The sequence below is a fragment of the Talpa occidentalis genome, unplaced genomic scaffold (assembly GCF_014898055.3).
Source record: "Talpa occidentalis isolate TD23 unplaced genomic scaffold, MPIMG_talOcc4v2.1 talOcc4.11, whole genome shotgun sequence".
Classification (NCBI taxonomy): Eukaryota; Metazoa; Chordata; class Mammalia; order Eulipotyphla; family Talpidae; genus Talpa; species Talpa occidentalis.
In genome coordinates, this window is record NW_023601104.1 from 63,051,975 (window position 1) to 63,072,469 (window position 20,495).

General features: G+C 37.8%; 1 protein-coding gene and 1 long non-coding RNA gene across 7 annotated transcripts in view; one reads left to right on the forward strand and one right to left on the reverse strand.

Annotated features, from left to right (window-relative positions):
- The window catches only part of LOC119239099 (uncharacterized), a 108,388-nt gene extending 91,601 nt beyond the window's left edge, over positions 1-16,787 (forward strand). Inside the window, exons 5-6 of the long non-coding RNA XR_008550022.1 lie at positions 14,366-14,543; positions 16,566-16,787. This is a non-coding gene — a long non-coding RNA (uncharacterized LOC119239099). The remainder of the gene's footprint in view (positions 1-14,365; positions 14,544-16,565) is intronic.
- FERMT2 (FERM domain containing kindlin 2) overlaps positions 1-20,495 on the reverse strand; it is a 78,074-nt gene that overhangs the window by 32,194 nt on the left and 25,385 nt on the right. For all 6 annotated transcript variants that reach the window (XM_054690421.1, XM_037503355.2, XM_054690418.1 and 3 more), the window contains exon 3: positions 6,256-6,489. In XM_054690421.1, coding sequence (XP_054546396.1) covers positions 6,256-6,489 — 234 coding nt within the window. The remainder of the gene's footprint in view (positions 1-6,255; positions 6,490-20,495) is intronic.

Consider the following 20,495-nt stretch of genomic DNA (forward strand, 5'->3'; position numbering starts at 1 on the left):
ATAAAAGGGATGGTTTTTTTCATTTCTACTTCTTCAGATTTATTGTTTGTGTATAGGAAGGCTACTGACTTTTGCATGTTGATTTTGTATCCTGCCACTTTACTGAACTGATGGATTAGTTGAATTAGTTTTTCTGCGGAGTTTTTGGGGTTCTCTATGTATATTATCATATCATCTGCAAATAGTGATAGTTTGACTTCTTCTTTTCCTATTTGGATTCCTTGTATGTCTTTCTCTTGTCTTATTGCTCTGGCTAGGCCTTCCAGTATTATATTGAAAAGCAGTGGTGAGAATGGACATCCTTGTCTTGTTCCAGATCTTAATGGAAATGCTTTCAGCTTTTGTGAATAAGTAGTTTTCCTATCATTACAACAGTTAACAAAAAAGGTAAACCTAACCCCTTAATATACTAATTATTTCATTGACAAAGAATTTATTTACTCTGTCAAGGACTTCAATTAGTGAATCTGGAAGTCAGAATTACAAGTCCAAGAGTGGGTCTGGTGAAAGCATTTTGTAAAAGCACAAGGTTTATACCAAAATAAAATATACCCAGAGATCTTTAATATACAAAAATTTAAAAATGGGCAAATCAAAATACAATGCTATCTTACATTGATGCTAAATTTTATAGTTCAATAATTATTTGTCACTATTTATTTATTAATAGTCACTATACAAACCATTGATCCAGGATTCTACTTATAAAATGACACATTACATGGCGATGAAATTTAATGTCCAAAGACAATATAATTTATCAAGTAAAAGACAAATCTAGTGGAAGATAAAGTACAAAAATGCTATATATCACTTGGAAAGTATGCAAACAGAAGCAGAGAAGGGTTCTCAGATAAGATAATAATCAAGTTTCAGTTTAAAAATATGGAAAGCAGGGCCTCCCCGGTGGCGCAGCAGTTGAGCGCTGGGTTGTGAAGCTGCCCGCAGCCTCTGCAGCGCCTGTTCAATATCCAGCTGCTCCCCAGCTATCAGAGGAGGGTCCCACTTGGCGCGCAGACCTCTCCTGCCGCCCGCTGCTCCCCTCAGCAGTGTACTTCGGTCCTTCTGCCTGCTCTGCTCCCCGCTCTGGCTCTGGTGAATTCTCTCACCCTCCCGTGCTTCTGACTGTACCCAGTGCTTGTATAAATAAATAAAATATTTTTTTAAAAAAAAGTATTCTGCCAAATGGTTTCACTTTACAAATATATTAAAAAATAAATAAAAAATAAAAATATGGAAAGCAGAATGGAGATTCCTCAAAAGACAAAATCTGGTCATTTATAAAAACATAGATGTAACTGGAGAGTATATAATGCTTGGTAAAGTACACCACTTGGAGATACCATAAGATTTCACTCATATGTGGTACATAAAGAAACAAATGAACCAAATAAAACAAAAATAAATTTTTAGACAGTAAGAACAAAGTGGTTACCAGAGGGAAGAAGGGGAAGAGAAACTGGTAAATCAGGTAAAGAGAACAATTCTAAGGTAAAGGATAGAACTGAACTTTTAGTGGTGAATTTAATGCAGTATATATATTGGTTTTTAATGACACACACTTGAATCTTATCCAATTATTGTTGTTGTGAAATGTTACTTCAACTAAAAAAATTTTAATAATGAATTTGTGTTTAGTCTGATAAAATTGCATTGATTTAAGGCAACAATGGAAAAGTAACACTTTCTAACACAAAACAGAACAAGTGAAAAGAAAAACAACTTGGGACAGAGAATGCAGAGAACAGAAAAAGAAAACATAAAAGCTCAATGACAAGTCTCAGAAAAACAAGAAAATGACATCTGTGAGAGATGAACAGGATGTTATAAAGAAATACCTGAGATTAAGATAAAGATCTTGGATATTAGCAATGGTGGGAGCCTTTCCATTTTTTTTATTACTATCTTGTTGAAATTTAACTCATATAAAAAAGTCTACAAATCTTAAGTGAGTTCATGAATACCTGGGTTTAACAGACATCCAGATAAAAATGTGAAAACACTGAAAATTAAAATTTAATAGCCACAATAAATGGAATAATAAAGAGGTACTACCCTATATCCACTAGAATAGCCAGAACAAGAAACTGTAGTAGCAGTTTTAGTAAGATTCTCCATATCCTTTTCATCTTCATCTTTACAGAACAAGTAGTGTTTATTGTTACTCCTAAAAGAAACTGTGTGTGAAAATCATCCATATGTACAAATTAACTTACCTAACTAAAATTACTTTTATAATTTTAAAAAAAATTTGTAAAACACAACTTAGTTTCAGTTATTCTAAGTTCAGTTCCACTGCCGTTATGTGTGATTCTCTATCACTACCAAGTAAGAGATGATTTTTCACAAGGATAGAACAGAAAGAAAAAAGTGCATGAATTATAATATAAATAATGTCACTAATAAAAGGACTCAAATTACAAGTCCTATTATTATATGGAATAGCAGCAAGCTCTGACTACAAACTAGTATATTCTTTTAAAATAGCTAATTTGTCAATTAAACTTTGAGAGAAGCTCATTTCCACTTCATAATTTGTAAGGCCTCCATGCCAGAACACATTTTACCTAACAGAACGTAGCATACTCTGCCAATAGTGTCTCTTTCAAGAGGAAAGACAAATGTAACTAAAACTTTTAGTCATTACATAGAAGCATTTTCTTAAAGAGTTAAATTACAAAGGAAACCAAGATACATTTTACTAAATGAAAGAATTGGAAACCAACCTGCCAAAACTCACCCAAGAAATAGAAAATCTGAATGGATCTATAGATATTAAAGAAAATGAACCAATAATTAATAACCTCCTAAAACAGAAAGTGCCAGGGCCTAATGGGCTCACTGGTGCATTCTACCTTTTTTTTTTTTTTTTACCCTAGCTTTACTGGGATATAACTTACAGCACTGTTTAAGTGTAGAGCTTAATGACTTGACTTAGATATTTTGTAACATGATTATTTTAAGTTCAGTTAACATTTGTCATCTTGTAAGTTTTCTTTTTAGGTTTTTTTTCCTTTTGATAAGGAATATTAGGATCTATTCTTTCAACTTTAAATGTATTATTCACAACTACAGTCATCACACAGTATAATATAGCCCCAGTATTTAATTTATCTTATAATTGGAAGCTCATACTTTTTAACTATCTTTGTCCAATTCCCCCACTAACCAGTCCTCACCCCTGTTAACCACAATGTGATCTTCTTTTCTACGAATTTGGTTGTTTTGGTTTCTTTATATCCCACATTATTTGTGAGATCACACATTCTATCTTTTCCCGATTTCACCTAAAATAATACCCTTCAGATGTACCCATGTTTTCACAAATGGTAGGATTTCCCTTTTATGAATGAATAAGATTCCATTATAGATATGGAGTATATATAACACAACTTTTTTATACATTCATTTATCAGTGGCCACTTAGGGTGTTTCTATGTCTTAGCTATTGTAGATTATGCTGATATGAACACGGGATGCAAATATCTCTTTGACAAAGTGTTTTCATTTATTTTGTTTATATACCTACAAGTAGAACTTCTGGATTACATGGTGTTCTCTTTTAAATTTTTTCAGGAACCTTCATATTATTGTCCATAGTGGCTGTATCAATTTACTTTACCACCAGCAGTACACATGGTTCCCTTATTTCCCCCACAAACTTGAGAACACTTACTTCTTTCTTGTCTTTTTGACAAGTCATTCTAATCAAATCCTTTGCCCATTTAAAAAATTGTATTACTCGGGGTTTTTTGCTACTGAGTTATATGAGGTTTTTAAATAATTAGATATTAACCCCTATAAGATTTGCACATATTTTCCCCCCATTCCATAGTTTTTTATTTAGTTGATCACTGATTTTCTGTGCAGAAGTTGTTAAACTTGATGTAGTTCTACTTGGTTTTTTTTTGCTTGTGCTTTAGGTGTTATATCTAAAAACTTATTGCAAAGACACATATCAAGGAGTTTGTTTCCCATGTACCAAACATTTAAGAAATAAACTATACTAATCTCTAAAATCAGTGTCAGAAAATTCAGAGTGAACATCTGCTAATTCAATCTACAGGGTCAGCATTATTTAATACCAAAACCCATGAACGACATTACAAGAACACTACAGACCAGTACCTCTCATGAACATAAAAACAAAAATCTTCAAAAAAAAAAAGTTAACAAGTCAAATCCAACAATGTATACAAAATTCATAAACCATGGCCATGTGGGATTTACGCCAAGTATGCAAAGGGTGATTCATCATCCAAAAAACAATATAATCCGACATATCAAAATATTAAAGAAAAATCACAAGATCACAATAGATGCAAAAAAAAAGCATAACAAAATCCAACACTTAAGATAAAAATTCAGTGAACTATAATAGACGGGGATCACTCCACAATGCAATAAAAAATACTTACAAAAACTTCAGCTAACAACATACTTAGCAGTGAGAAACTTAAAGCGTTCCTATTTTGATCAGGAGTAAGGCAGGGATGTCCTGTCTCACCCTACTTTTCAACACTGTCCTCAAAGTTTTGCTAAAGGCTATATTGCATGATGCCAATTGTACGAAATTCTGAAGAAGGCAAAACTATGGTGCCAGGGGTGGAGGTGGAGCAGGTAGAGAGGTTGAACAGGGTGAGCACAGCTTGCATATTGTAGTGATGATATATGTCATCATCATGTCCAGCAACATGGACTGAACAACATCAAGAGTTAACAAACCCCCCTGTAAACAAGGGACTCTGGATGGCAACGATGTGTAAACTATGCATACTGACTGCACCAGATGTGCTGAGTCAACAGTGGAGAAGCTATACTAGTGCGGGGACACAGTAAGTGGGGACTCTTTCTGCTAAATTTAGCCATGAATCTAAAAACTACTCTAAAAAAGTAAAACCTTTTTAAAGTAAATGATATAAAGAGGTGATCAAAATAAGAAACTCAAATGGTCAATAAAGATAAAAAACAACTTCATAAACTAAAAACTAATACTATATTTTTTTCATGCAAAGAAGTAAATACTAAAAGCTGACAATATTCTGGTTTAGTGACAATTTGGGGTAATGTGTGTTCATTTACTGCTAGGAATGTAAACTGGCTTAACACTTGGGAGAGCAATTTGATAATACTCTAAATTATCTGTATACTTAAAACACAACAGCTCTATATAAGACTTCTACGTAACCACTCAAGAAAAGTTCCTGCACACATATACAAAACTCAGTAAAAAAACAGCACATACAATGGCAATAACACGTATTTCTCTGTGTGTATATGTGTATACATACACACAGACACAGAGATATGCATCCATATATGATATGGATGTGTGATATGTATGCATACCTGTGTGTTATGCGTTTATGTATTTTTAAAAGTGTTATAAGGATACAAACTGAACTTATGACAGTATTTGCTTTGTGAAGAGAAATTAGGAGAATATTGTTTTGATTTAAAAAAACATTCAACAAATGATAAAGTATCAGCTACTAATTTCGATAGCAGGAATTAAGTAATTGTTAAACAATTCCTCACCTTTCTGTATTTCAATTTTCTTAATTCCATTTAGTAGACAAAATATAATTCCAGAGCCATAAGCTCAAAATTAGATTAAATCTACCTGTACGTCCCCCAAATCTATGGCACAGTAAGAGTTACGTAGTAATGGTACTGACAAGAGTTCACATTTTCTCTGATGGCTGAATACTTCCTGTCATATGACATAACTGGGTCAGCCAAAAGTAATCCACATCTCATTTCAGAAAGCATAAATAGAATTACTACAAGGGTGCTCAAATTGTTGGCTGGTTAAGGAAGATAACACTCAGTCATTTCCTTAGGAGCTGTGTCAGGTCTTCATTGAAGGAAATGACACAATCCGCCTGAATCACTAAAATCCAATAGTGACTTACAAAAGGAAAACACTGCAAAAGCTATAGCCTTCTGAAAATAATGCCTCTTCCCTCCTCCTTCTTCCCATAAAATTAACGTCATCAGGATAAAGTATTATATAACAAATATCTGCTATGCTTCTAGTAAGGAAAGAATTTCTATCAGATTCCTTTTGTTCCAACATTTATCGTAAACCCAACATTTATCTTAAAATTAATGTAAAAATTTTCAATAAGTAAAAATTTCACATACACATAAAAACAGACAGCAAAATCTAATTCCTGTTCTTTGAGATTAGCTAAAGTCATCAATCACATATGTATGTCATATTTTCACGAAGAATGGTGATCTCATACTTACTAAAAGTCTTACAGATGTCCGTAACAGCTTTGAAAACTCTATCAGAGAAATTCACCTTCACCTTCACGTACTTCATGTTGGGAAGCTGCAGGCGGAGCAGCTTATGCTGAGGGGTGAACTGAAGTTTAGCATCCGCCTGAATGCCGTACTTATCCAAGGTCCAGTGTGTCTTAAGAAGCCAAGTTCTCTTCTTTTCCCACCAGAGAGCATGGTCAGACCAATCTTTTTTCACATCTATTAAAAAAAAAGTAACGAAACACTTAAAAATTCCAGATTACCTAAAGAGAAATAAAAGGGTACTTAAATAACAGTTAAATAACTGGGTACTTAACATAATTAAGTACTAAATGCCTATTATGTGGTAAGTACCAAAGAAATAATAACAACAACAACAAAAAAAACACTCTGCAAAGTCAGTATACAAAGTAGCTGAGGCAGAACACACAGGGCTAGTTAATAATGCTTAAGTCTGGGCCTCCCCAGTGGTGCAGCGGTTGAGTGCTGGGTTGCGAAGCTGCCCACAGCCTCTGCAGTGCCGGTTCGATCCCCGGCTGCTCCCCGGCCACTGGAGGAGGGTCCCACATGGCATGCAGACCTCTCCTGCCGCCCGCTGCTCCCCTCAGCAGTGTACTTCGGTCCTTCTGCCTGCTCTGCTCCCTGCTCTGGCTCTGGTGAATTCTCTCACCCTCCCATGCTTCTGACTGTACCCAGTGCTTGTATAAATAAATAAATCTTAAAAAAAAAAAAATAATGCTTAAGTCTGGTGCAATATGGGACACAGATGACAGAGAGTGGGCGCACTCTGCCTCCTTTCAGAAAACAAAGAGAACTAGAGGACTAGAATAAAAAGGATTATTAATAAAGAGGAGCTGGTGGGTTTTGAGCCCAGCCTTAATGTTCTCAGTAAAGGGTGAGACTGCTGATGTGTGCTGATGTGGATAAGTGGTAAAAAATTCACATGGAAAACCAAAGGGAACAAAAACCAATATTCCAGGTTAAGAGAAGGAGCATGGAAAAGAAATATATTCTATAAGAGGAAAAAATAGGAAAACTACAACCTAACTACATACACTATCCAAAATATATTCTAATAACTGTAACTTAAAAAGTCACACTGTCCAATGTCCTTTTCCCAATACATTTTGTTACAAATATAACAGAAAACAGTGATATCTGTTAAACTATTTAGCAACCTACTGTAACAAAATTGAAGCAAATTTTTAAAAAGTAATTTATGTAAGATTTGGCTACCCACAGAATAGATCATAATAAATTTACAAAATAAAATTCAACTTCAGTTAATTTTTAAAGCAGCAATAAAATTAAAGACTTTTTGGATCAATTTGCATGTTAAATAAGAACCTAGAGGGCCTCCCCGGTGGCGCAGCAGGTTGAGCGCCGCTCTGTGAAGCTGTCCACAGCCTCTGCACCACTGGTTCGATTCCCGGCCAGCCAGGACGATTCCCACATGGTGTGGCAGACCTCTCCTGCCTCGAGGGCTGTTCCCCTCAGCAGTGTCTTCAGTCCGTCTCCCTGTTATGTTCCCCGCTCTGTCTCTGGTGAATTCTCTCACTCTCCTGTGCCTCTGACTGTACCTCAGTTCTTGTATAAATAAATAAATCTTAAAAAAAAAAAAAAAGAACCTAGAGAGGGAAATATTTCAATAAAAGAAAAATTACCCAAAAGCCTTCCAGGGAAAGAAAAAAAAATTGGAAAATAAAACTCTTGTAAATAAAAACAAAAAACTATTACCATGATCCTGATAGAGAGCTCATGTTTAATACTTTTAAAAAGAGTTGGTCAACTCTAAGTAGAGGGAAGTGGACCCAATGGACTACTAAAGATGCTTTGGTGGCTGGTATGGTGTAGACAGCATCCATGTGAAGAGGTGTGAACCTACCTATACCATTAAGTCATAAAGTGTTTGTAAAACATTATTGCAATAAAAAATTTTTAAAAAGAAAAGAAAATGTTTTTAATAAATTCCTCCCTAGATACTACCTTAATTTAAAAAACAAAAGAGATGTTTAAAAACACAACTGGCCCTTGAGCAACACACAGGGGGTCAGGGGCACTGACCCTTGAGGAGACCAAGAATAACATTTGATTCCCCAAAAACTTAACTACAAGTCATTCCTTCGATTGGTTTCAGGACACTCCTGCCCCATACCACAACCCATGGATGTTCAAGTCTCTTATACCTACATCTGGCTGAATCCTCTAATGCAAGAGCCTATGACTACTGTACGCTGTTTTTATTGAAAAAATCTTCTTATAAGTGGACCCATCCAGGTCAAGCCTAGGTTATTCAACTATGTAATAGTAATATGGAACATTTTCTTAACACAACTTGTCTACCTAAAAGCCTCAGGTAGTAAAAAATAAAATTTCCATAACAATTATATACCCAGAAACACCTTCTACAATGGTAAAATTTACCTGGTATCACTGAACTTGTCATTATATAAGAAACATTACAAGTTGAAAAAAATTTTAAGTACTGGAGTGGGAGAATTATAATTACTTGAGATTATATTCCCATTTTGATGTGTCAATATTTGTTTTGGGAAGGACCAATTATGTTATTTAATGTTCAGCTGCGGAAATACACATAACAGCTACTTTACAACTACTCAGTTAATTGTGACAAAATGTATAAAGTATCTTGCATCTTAAATTATTTTCCAGCATAGAATTTGTTGACAAACTTTTAGAAACAGTAAATCTAATCTGGCAACTAAGGCAACCAAGATTGGTACCTTTTCATATACTATGAGGTAGATAGTCACATGTTATAGAGGAAGGACTCACTTTTTTCTTCAGGATTAGAGAAACCAGGGCAGGAAAAAAAATAATTTGCAAAGAATTAGTAAACAAATAGTCAGGCTGAGCTGACCTGAATTAACAGAAGGCAGACATAGAATACTTTCTTTCCAATGCTTCAATCCATTCATTTCTGCTACACTCTGGTGCCAGTGTCAACCATTAATGAAGCTACATCCTAGGGAAGGGATCGGGGAGGAAAAGCTATTTCATGATGATGACAACGATGGTGATGATAATGACGATGTCAGTAAACACGGACTTAAATCACTGGGTTTCCCCAAAAGGTAATCTTGAGATAAGAACATTGGTGTATGAGCTTGCATATTCCAGGACGCATACTTAAAGGGGATTAGGTAAATGAGATGGACAGAGAAAAAAATCTATGAAGTATTCATTAACTGGAGCTTAGTTCTACTTCAGACCTCTGAGAAATCACGAAGAACATGCTTTAGAATTTTCCCACTAAGGAAAGCGAAAGCAGTGGTACCTATCTACTTCCTTGGTTGAGGGCTGCTCCCAGGGCCAGTAAATTCCCAGCACTTCCTGGCTGCCAGGCCTGGGTTTGGCCACTCTGCACTTGTTCAAAACAAGATTCCTGTGCTCAAGGAAAGAAACTGCCAAGCAGGTCTGGGATCTGTCCTTGACAGGTGCCAGCGAAGTGCCCCGGGGTAGGAGCCTCAACTGCAGGTTACAAGCTTGAAAGAAATACTTATTAAAACAGATGAAAACCAGCTGTTTTATAGTAGTGTCAGGACAAAACGCAAAGACAATAATGGGCAGTTTCAATGTAGCCCAGCAAAAGGTGCTTACACAGAGGCATCAACCTGGTCAGTAGCTCTTTGAAATAAAAATCACAGGTAAACTTGATAAAAAGGCAGTGTGTCATCACCAACAGAAGTTTAAAGACAGTTTCTGCAAACGGGGTGTTAAAAGGACTATAGACTTCTCCAGTCAAAAATGCCCAAGGATGCCATTACTGTGAACTAGGAATTAGCAAACTAAACAGCCTCCCAAGGGCAAAAAACTGCTTTCTGCCAGTTTTGTACGGCTCAACAACAAAAAATGGTTTTTATAACTTTTAAATGCTTGGGGTGTGTTTAAAAAGTCAAAAAGAATACTACTGGGTTGTTAGAAAAGTCATGAAGCATGACTTTTCTGACATGCCAATATTTTATAGAATTTTTATATAAAATTCTACATTCGGGTTCCATAGCTTCATGGAACATAATCACACTGATCTGGTCACACAGAGTTCTTCTACATTACAGTCATAATTGTGACAGAGATCTTATTTATTACTTACAAAGTCCAAAAATTTACTACCTGAACTTTTACAGGAAAACTTTGTATGATGCAGATATAACGAAATTTCACCTTTCCCACAATTAGCCTTCAAACTCTGACCGCATTCTCTTTAACATTTGATCTTCCCATCAATCCACCTTGGTTTTCCACACCAAATGACAGTCCTTCAACATCCACCAAGAACAAACACAGAGAGGAAGAGCATATGAGCCATGCAAAGATTATGTACTCTACACCCAATGAGTAGTTTGTTTACCACAAAAAGAAAGAAAATCTCTTAACTGGCAGGCAACTGGTAAGACCAGTCTTTTTCACCCATAGAAAACAGCAAAAAAGAATTATTGCATAAATCAAAAGCAGAATCAAGGTACAGAAAAGATCAGAAGTGACAATACTGCACACACCAAGAGACAAATAAAGAATTTTTTTAGCATTCTTGAAGGCTCAAAACACTAATTTCATCAGTGTTAATTATAGGGTAATCATTACATAGAATTAGAATGGTATCTATAAAATATTATTCAACAAGTTTCTATTAAACACGTACAATGTGTAAGGTGGCAATATTACAGAGCTAGAGATCGGTGATGAGCAGAACGAAGTCCTGGCATATTTAAAGAAGGCTAATATGACTAGAATAGAGGAGGTGAGGAAATTAGTAGGATACAGTCAGAGAATTATGTAGGAGCCTTGTTAAGTCACAAAGCTTTATAGATTTTATTATGTGGATGAGAGAATCCACTAGAGCTTGTTCAGCATTAGAATTAGCTGAGCAACTTTTCAAATACACAATGCTGGACCCAGCCCAGAACACTCTGGGAGGGAGTCTGGAAATTGATTTTAAGCAGGGGAGTGATTTGATTAAAAATTATCACTGATAATTTTGAAGAATTGCAGGGGTAAGGGTACACAGACACAAGTGTTAAGTGAGCAATCATCCAAGAGGTTAATGTGGGGGTGAAAATGAAAGTTTCATCTACAATGGTTGGGCAGTGAGGAAGTAGAAATAAGGGATATATACAACTTTTCCTGAACATTGTTACAGTGGGTGGCAGAATACTGGAAGGGAGATGGACAGCAAAAGGACACCAAGCCTAAGGAGTATTTTTAGTTTGTTTTAAAGAGAGGAAACCCACTATGGAATCATTTAAACAGTGACTGGGATGATCCTGTAAAACTTAAAAACTTATTTAGAACTCTCATTCTTTAACTTGGTTCCCCTTCAGCAGCATCAGTGTGTCATACCAAAACCTTCTGACACTAGAATGGGCTCTCTTAAAGATACAAGACAATGTTTTCCCACCTTCCAGAAAATTCTGCTTTGGTACTGCTGTGTATTGTACTATGCATCTTATTTTTGAAAAGAAGAGTACTTCCGCTCCGGGAATGTAAGACTATACCAATTCTATTTATTTTTTTTTTAAGATTTATTTATTTATACAAGAACTGGGGTACAGGTCAGAGGAGCGCGGGAGGGCGAGAGAATTCACCAGAGACAGAGCAGGGAGCAGAACAGACAGACTGACTGAAGAACACTGCTAAAGGGAGCAGCGGGTGAGACAGGAGAGGTCTGCCAAGCCATGTGGGTTTCTTCCCGGCAGGTCGGGAACCGAACCCACACTGCAGAGGTTGTGGACAGCTTCACAGCGTGGTGCTCAACCCGCTGTGCCACCAGGTAGGCCCTATACCAATTCTATTTAGAAATAGCAAAACATTTTATATACTGATCAAAATCCTGAGAAAAATGAGAATACCAATTTATGATTCACTTAGGAAACCATAAGCGCCAACAGCAATTTAATATTTAACCAAACAAATGTGTGTGTGTGTGTCAGTCAGTCTATCTCAATGCAGGAGATTTTGAAAGTACTAAAAGTGTCAAGTATATCACAGCAGAGCATGTCTACAGCAGAGTGTTATAACAGGTCACACTGTGCAATTGTAACTTGTATAAACATTGTACAACAGTAGATTTCAGCTATCAACACACACCTTTGTGTTCCCCTTGCTGAAAAGCAGACTGACTTTAGAAGGAAAAGACATCTGTAAACAATTATGAATAAATAACTAGCAAAAGAAAATGCTATTGATTAGTAAAAGAATGGTTGGTTTGTATGGGGTAGGGGAGTTCTAGGGTTTATAAATAGTTACTGAAGTTTCCTGCATTTGCATATTCTAAAACTTTGGATTAACTCCTCCATATCAAAATCTGGGCCTGGGACCATGTTCTAAATAAACACATCTGCTATTTTCAGAATGAAACCAGCTTTGGTGTTCAAATTTAGCATTAGACAACTGAATGTCTCTCCCTTCACCTCTCCCTCCCCACCCCACCCCCACCCACAAAGCTAACCAGCAGCCTGGCACTTTCCATGGTAGGAGTCAGCAAGGCTCACATCACCAATTCAGGGTGGAGACCATGCTTAACAAAATATTCAAAGTCAATTTTTTTTTAAAGATTTATTTATGTTTATACAATAACCAGGGTACAGGCCAGATGCACGGGAGGGTGAGAGGATTCACCGGAAACAGAGCGGGGAACAGAACAGACAGACTGACGAAATACACTGCTGAGGGGAGCAGTGGGCGAGACATGAGAGGTCTGCCGCGCCATGTGGGACTCTTGCCGGCCGGCCAGGATCGAACCGGCACTGCAGAGGCTGCGGACAGCTTCACAGTTCGGCGCTCGCCACCAGGGAGGCCCAAAAGTCAATTTTTCCATTATGATTTTCAGTTAGTTCCAGATACAGTGTAACCTCCTTTGATTTCATATACTGTGACTTAAAATTTTTGTATTTAGAGTTTCAGAAGCAACATACCATACCATAGTTTCTCAGAAAGAAAAACTAAGGGGGAAATGTACTATTATGAAGTCACTGTTTATTCTCCTTCTTTAGGTGGGAAAAAAAAAAAGGAATATCATTATTTGAAATTAAGAACTACCTAAGATTATGGTTTAATAGCCCCATCAAAGGTCTTGCTTCCATAATAAATTTTGGTAACATATGTCAGTTTTTCAAAACATCTTGCCGGGATTCTGGAAAGAATTATTCCTGCATTCCTCCCTTATTTAATAGATCCAATCACACTGTGCTCTGCTGCACATAAAAATAATAGTATCTGACAGGCACTCAAATTCATGATTAAAATTGCAAATGGCTAAAACATTATCTGAGTCAATAAAAATTTTCTTCCTTGACTAACTGAATGCTCCTCAAATTCAAGAAGTGATTGTATATTTATTCTACAAAGATACCATGTGTATTCTAAGGAATAGAAGGCTTAGTGTTTTAACCTTGGGGACAAAGTATGCAAATGTTGCTTATTCCACCAAAAGTCTTTAGTATTACAGCATTCACCACTCCATAAGTCACAAGAGAAAAACAAATAGCTTTCTGCCCCAGTGAAAAATTTATGCTACTCTTTATGCCAGCTTACACTTTAGAAATTAGGAGCAGAGCAAAGATGATACACTATCAATAAAAGCCAACAATCTTTTCCTAATAAGACTGCAATAATTACTTGTTTTGGAATGGATTTCTAAAATACAATTACTTGGTTCCATTTAAAAAAATGTTTAAATGCTTACAAAGTTAAGAAAATACTAAAGTTAGCCAAATAACTTTTTTCTTAAGTATCCATATTTTAAAAATAAGTGACTAACTCAGTTACTGCTGACTAACTCAGCAGTAAGAGTTTTGAAAGAACAGTAGCCAAGATGTTACTTTTAAGTAGCTCAGATTTCTAGCTCCATATTAAGAAATATCTTCATTCAGGAAGGAAATGTAACATTTGCCTAGCATGCGCATAACTTCAATAAACCAAAATTTGTATTACATTTGATAATTTATGGCAAGGCATTTTTTGACTTTAAATTGTAAGTGCACAAGTTTTCTGGACACATGCCTTATTTTTGGTAAATAGATTAACTTTGTATTTTGCTAATATTAACACTTTCGGTGATTTTCTTTTCTTTTAGCAACCCCCTGAACCTGGTATGAGGTGGTATAACCATTACCATAGTCAAGAGTTTAACCTGTCTTTACTGATAGCAAAGAAGACTTCCATCCTGGTGTGCTAGTCAACAAAGCGATGAAGCAGCTGTTTGTAACACTGCTGCAAGTCATTCAAACTGACCAGACCAGACAACATCATAGGTTAGTGTCCTCCTAGCCTCTGAAACACTTTACACCGTTTACCTATTCCATCTAAACACCCACTGACCAAATTTAGTGCATTTTCCTCTTTTTCACTTCACAACTATGCAAAGTGAACTATCAAATCATGGTCAAAAAGGTACTAGATATCACCAGGCAATCCACTGTGTTTCTCTGCCCACCAATGCATCTCAAACTTCTCAACCCTCCACAAACTCACCAGTATCATCCTCCTCCTCCTCTGTAGACAACATGAATTCCATTTGAAAACAAAAGATTGGTAATCTTTTATTTTTTTTTTATTTTTAAGATTTTTTTAAGTTTTTTTTTTTTTTTTTTTTTTTTTTTTTTTAATACAAGCACTGGGTACAGTCAGAAGCGCGGGAGGGTGAGAGAATTCACCAGAGCCAGAGCGGGGAGCAGAGCAGGCAGAAGGACCGAAGTACACTGCTGAGGGGAGCAGCGGGCGGCAGGAGAGGTCTGCGCGCCATGTGGAACCCTCCTCTGGTGGCCGGGGAGCAGCCGGGGATTGAACCAGCGCTGCAGAGGCCGCGGGCAGCTTCGCAACCCAGTGCTCAACCGCTGCGCCACCGGGGAGGCCCTAGATTGGTAATCCCTAGATTGGTAATCTTTTACTTACATGCTAACCAACTCTACAAACCTCCTTACCTTACCTTTGTAACCATCAGGGTCAGTGTTACAATGAAAGAAGTCTATCTGAAACACATACCCCTACCAGTGCTTGCGGCCCTTGCCACCTTCTAGAACCGTATACCTCTTTTTAACATGGCTTCTTGGTAGCTCATCCATTCCCAGGGCCATCAAAGGCATCAATAACCTACCTTCCTAATTTATAACGCTAGCCAAAACTTCCGCTTGGAGCACAGACTCACATCTACTGCCAATCACACATCTCCACCTGCATCTAAGGCATCTGCATGCAGCTCAGTATACCAAAGAGGTATTGCAGGTTCAGTTCCAAATCACCAAATAAAGTGACTATCACAATAAAACATGTCACATGAGTTTTTTGGTTTCTACCGCATATAAAAGCTATGTTTATAATATATTGACATCTAATAAGTGAGTAATAGCATGTCCTTAAAAAAGTATATTTCTTGGGCCTTCCTGGTGGCACAGGGGTTAATTCTCAGCCCCTCAGCCCTATCAAGCTATCGCCAGCCACTCCAGCATGAGTTCGAGGTCAATCCCCAGCCAGGGAACTAACCCACATGGCGCAGCAGACCTCTCCTGTCTTGCCCACAGCTCCCCTCAGCAGTGTATTTCAGTAAATCTGCCTGTTCTGCTCCCCACTCTGTCTCTGGTGAATCCTCTCATCCTCACACCTCTGCCCTGTACCTAAGTGTTTGCATAAATAAATAAATCTTTTTTAAAAAGTACATTCCAGGGCCTCCCCAGTAGCACAGCGGGTTGAGCGCCACACTGTGGTGCAGGGTCCACAGTGCCAGTTCAATTCCGGCCGGCCAGGGAGAATCCCACGTGGCGGGTAGACCTCTCCTGTCTCGCCCACTGCTCCCCTCAGCAGTATTTCGGTCGTCTGCCTGCTCTGCTCCCCACTCTGTCCCTGTTGAATCCTCTCACCCTCCCGTGATTCTGGCCTGTACCCCAGCTCTTGTATTAAAAAAAATAATCTTAAAAAAAAAAAGTATATTCCTTAAAAATACTGTGCTGATTAAAAGTGCCATCTGAGTCTTCAGTGAGTCATAATGATTTGCTGGTGGGGGTTCCTGCCTTGATGATGATAGCTGCTGACTGATCAGGATGTTAGTTGCTCAAGGTTGAGGTGGCTGTAGAAATATCTTAAAATAAGACAACAATGGAATCTGCCACATCGAGTGACCTTTCCTTCCATAAAAGACTTCTCTGTAGCACAGGAGGCTATTAGACAGCATTTTACCCACAACAAAACTGCTTTCAAAATTGGAGTCAATACTCTCAACTCTGCCACTGCTTTATGCATTAAGTTTCGGTAATATTCCCAATCCTTTGATGTCGTTTCAGCTGTGTTCATACCGTCCTCACCAAGAGTAGGCTCAATCTCAAGAAGCCACTTTCTTTGCTCATCCTCCTCCTTGAAAGTGTGATCACAAGATTGCAGCAACCCAGTCATCTCTTCACACACTACTTCTAATTCTAGTTTTCTTGCTACATCTGCAGTGGCTTTCTCCACTCAGCATTTTCAAACTCCTGTTCATGTTGATTTCTGAACTTCTTCAATAAAACACAAATGCTCTCAATGGCATCTAGAATGGTGAATTAATTCTAGAAGTTTCTCTTTTTATACTTTGTTTTGGTTTCTTTTTTGATTTTTGTTCTTTTTTCTGTTGTCTTTTTTAAACTTATTTTTTACTTCTAGAAGGTTCTCAATGGACTCTGCCTAGACCCAACAGAGGAATCACTGTCTGTGACAGTTGGAGCCTAATGAAATATATACATATATATTTTTAAGATTTATTCATTTATGCATACAAGGGCTGGGGTACAGGCCAGAGGTGGGGGGGGGGGAGGTAAGAGGAGTCCTCAGAGATAGAGTGGGGAACAGAACAGGCGACTGTCTAAAATACACATAGGGGAGCAGTGGGCAAGTCAGGAGAGGTCTGCTGCGCCATATGGGCAGCTCCCTGGCCAGGGATCGAACTGGTGCTACAGTGGCTGCAGATAGCTTCCTAGGTTGCATCTTAACCCCTTGCGCCAAATGTATTTCTTAAATAATTAAGACTTGACAGTCAAAGGATGTTATGTCAACAAGCACAAAAGCAACATCCATATCCCGGTAAGACTCCATCAGGGTTCTTGGGTGACCAGGTGCACTTTCAATGAACAGTGATACCTTGAAAGGAATCGTTTTTTTTCTGGGCAGTATGTCTCTAGAGTAGCCTTCAAATTTTCAAGTAAACCATGTTGCCAACATATGTGCTGTCATCCAGGGTTTGCGGTTCCATTTGTAGAGCACAGGCAGAGTACTGGTAGCATCATTCTTAAGAGTCCTAGGATTTTCAGAATGTAAGTGAGCACTGGCTTCAACTTCAGCTCACTAGCTGCACTGGTCCCTGAAAAGGGAGCCAGCCTGTCCTCTGCAACCAGGCATTGAATTCTCTCTAAGCATGAAGGTCCTAGAGGGCATCTTTTTTTCTTTTCTTTTCTTTTTTTTTTTTTTTTTTTAGGGCATCTTTCTTTATAAAGCTTTTCATCTACACTGGACATCTGTTCTTGGCGTCTGGCCACCTCCATCAGTGGTCTCAGCTAGATCTTCGGGAGGACCTGCACAGCTACTACATCAGCAGTTGTTGCTTCGTCTTGCACTTTTATGTTATGGGACAACTTTGTTCTTAAGCCTTATGAACCAACCTCTGTGAGCACCAAACTTTTCTTTTGCAGCTTTCTCAACCCTCTGCCTTCTATAGACCAGGAGAGTTAGGGCCTTGCCCTGGATTAGGCATTGGTACAGGAATGTTGTAGCTGGTTTCATCTTTTCCCCAGACCATTCAACTTTCTCCCTATCAACCATAAAGCTATTTCACTTTATCATCCTTGTCTTCACTGAAGTCACTTTTAAACATTTCCTTCAAGAGTATTTCCTTTGCATTCACAATGTAGCGGTTTGATGCCAAGGCCTATCTTTTTGGTCTATGTCAGCTTTTGACATGGCTTCCTCACTAAGTGTAATCATTTCCAGCTGCTGAGTTAAAGTAAGAAGTATGCCATTCTTCCTTTCCCTTGTACACTTAGAAGTCACTATAAGATGATAAAAAATGGCCTAATTTCAATATCATTGTGTCTCAGAGAACAGGGAGATCCAACGAGAGGGAAAGATATGGGGACCCACTGTCAGTGGATTAGTGAGAACACACACGACATTTATTCATTAAGTTCATCATCTGACATAGGTGATTTGTGGCACCCCATTACACACAATTACAGCAAAAACGCAGTAATAACATTCATCACTGACCACAAACCACCATAACAGATATAATGACGAAAAAGTGTGATACTGCAAGAATTACCAAAATGTGACAGAGACACAAAAACAGTAACATGCTATGGGAAAATGGCACCAATGGATTTGCTTGACAGTTGCAACAAACTGACAATTTATAAAAAACACACTATTTGTGAAATGTATTAAAGCAACAAAATGAAATATGCTTGTATATCCAAAATGTGACCCAATTTTCTCCTCTCATTACTAAATAGCACTAACCATAAACCCAGTTATTTTAGCTAGAAATAATGGATTTTTCTCTTTACCCTACTTCCCACATGAAAACCTTCCACTCCCATCCCAGTAACTTCCACTGCTCCCCCATTTCAGGTCACCATTTCTTCTGCTGACTACTGGAGCAGCATCCTCATCTCCTTGATAACATTCACTGCTTAGCATGCAACAGCCGAAGTGCTCTATTCAGAACTTTCATGTCATTCCCCTGCTAACAATCCTTTACCAGCTCCCCCCGACACTTCGAATAAAATCCAAATGCCTCGTTCTAGTTTACAAAGTCCCACATAATATGGCATGTCTATTCTGAATTCATCCTGTGCTACTCTTCGGCTGCTTTAGCCACACCTGCCTTCTCCTTATTCCAACAACAGTCTATGAAGTAAAACTCTCATGCCTCCGTTTTGGACATGCTATTCCACTCTTTGAATGTCTAATTTCCTTTTATCTTTTGAATTTTAGTTTAAAATCTGTGTTCTCAAAGAAGCCTCTTAGCCACCCTAAGATGAGCACTCCAATGTCCTATGTCCCTCACTACTCTACTGCAGTACATTAAGGCACCATTTTCCAAAATTTGTTTTCATTGCTTTTCATGGGAAAGGGAGGTGTCTTTCTTCCCCACTAGACTACAAACTCTGAAAAGGCAAGGACTATGTTTACTTGATCACTACTGTGTTTCTAGCACCTGGCATAAAACAGTTGATAAATGAATCTTCATACTGAAAAGTTTTAAGATCCTCCATTACTCTAAGAAAACATTAATCTAAAAAGGAAATGATTATCAAATCAAGAAGAAAAATATACAAAATTAACTGAGTTGTATGTTTAAAAAATCCATTTTATCTTCCTCAAGTTCAGCAGTCAAACATGCTCTATAGTAAGAAAAAGTGCAACGGATTCCCCTAGATGTGGGTAATCAGACCAAGTGACTTCCTTTTCTTTCTCGCATCTAAAAAGGATGAACTCCTTTGCTCAGGACAATCCCTGTTAATGCAAAATGACTGTCTTTAAAGTTCATTTATAAGCCTTAGAATTCAGATTCACCAGACACAACATAAACAACGGTTTCCAAATTAGGCTGTTATCCAACTAAAAGAGCCCAAAGTGTATGATTAGGAGTACAGCACACTGATCGTATCATCAGGCTTCTTGTGGAATACACGATCAATGCTTCAACATGAAATGTAAGGAAAGCTGCTACTGTGACACCAGCAGAGTGTAGGCTGGAGAGGAGGGAAGGGAACATTGCTGATGTGAGGGAGGCACCAACATCCTGCTAAAGCTTGGCACTTGGCTACTTCCCAGTCATCTTTCCACCAACTCCAGGAGTTACTTGCCTTTCTCTTTCCCAGATACAAGCTGTTGTATTAAACCAAGGTTTCTTTCCTCTCTAAGCTACTGACAAGAGTAGAATTTTAGTTTCTGCTTTCCCCTCCAACTCCTGAAACAATATCTAATTCTCCTAATGTTTCTGAGATGCTATTGCCAATAACATGTAAAAATAAGGTTTGCCAGTAAAATCAATGCTTAGAATTACATTTTGAACATTATCTCTATAATACTATCTCTAATAGCCACTGAATATGTAAAGGACATTAATTATTAACTTCACTATTAAATCACATAATCTTTTGTTCTTAAAAACTCCTTTCTGGGGGCCTCCCCGGTGGTGCAGCAGGTTGAGCGCAGCACTGTGAAGCTGTCCGCAGCCT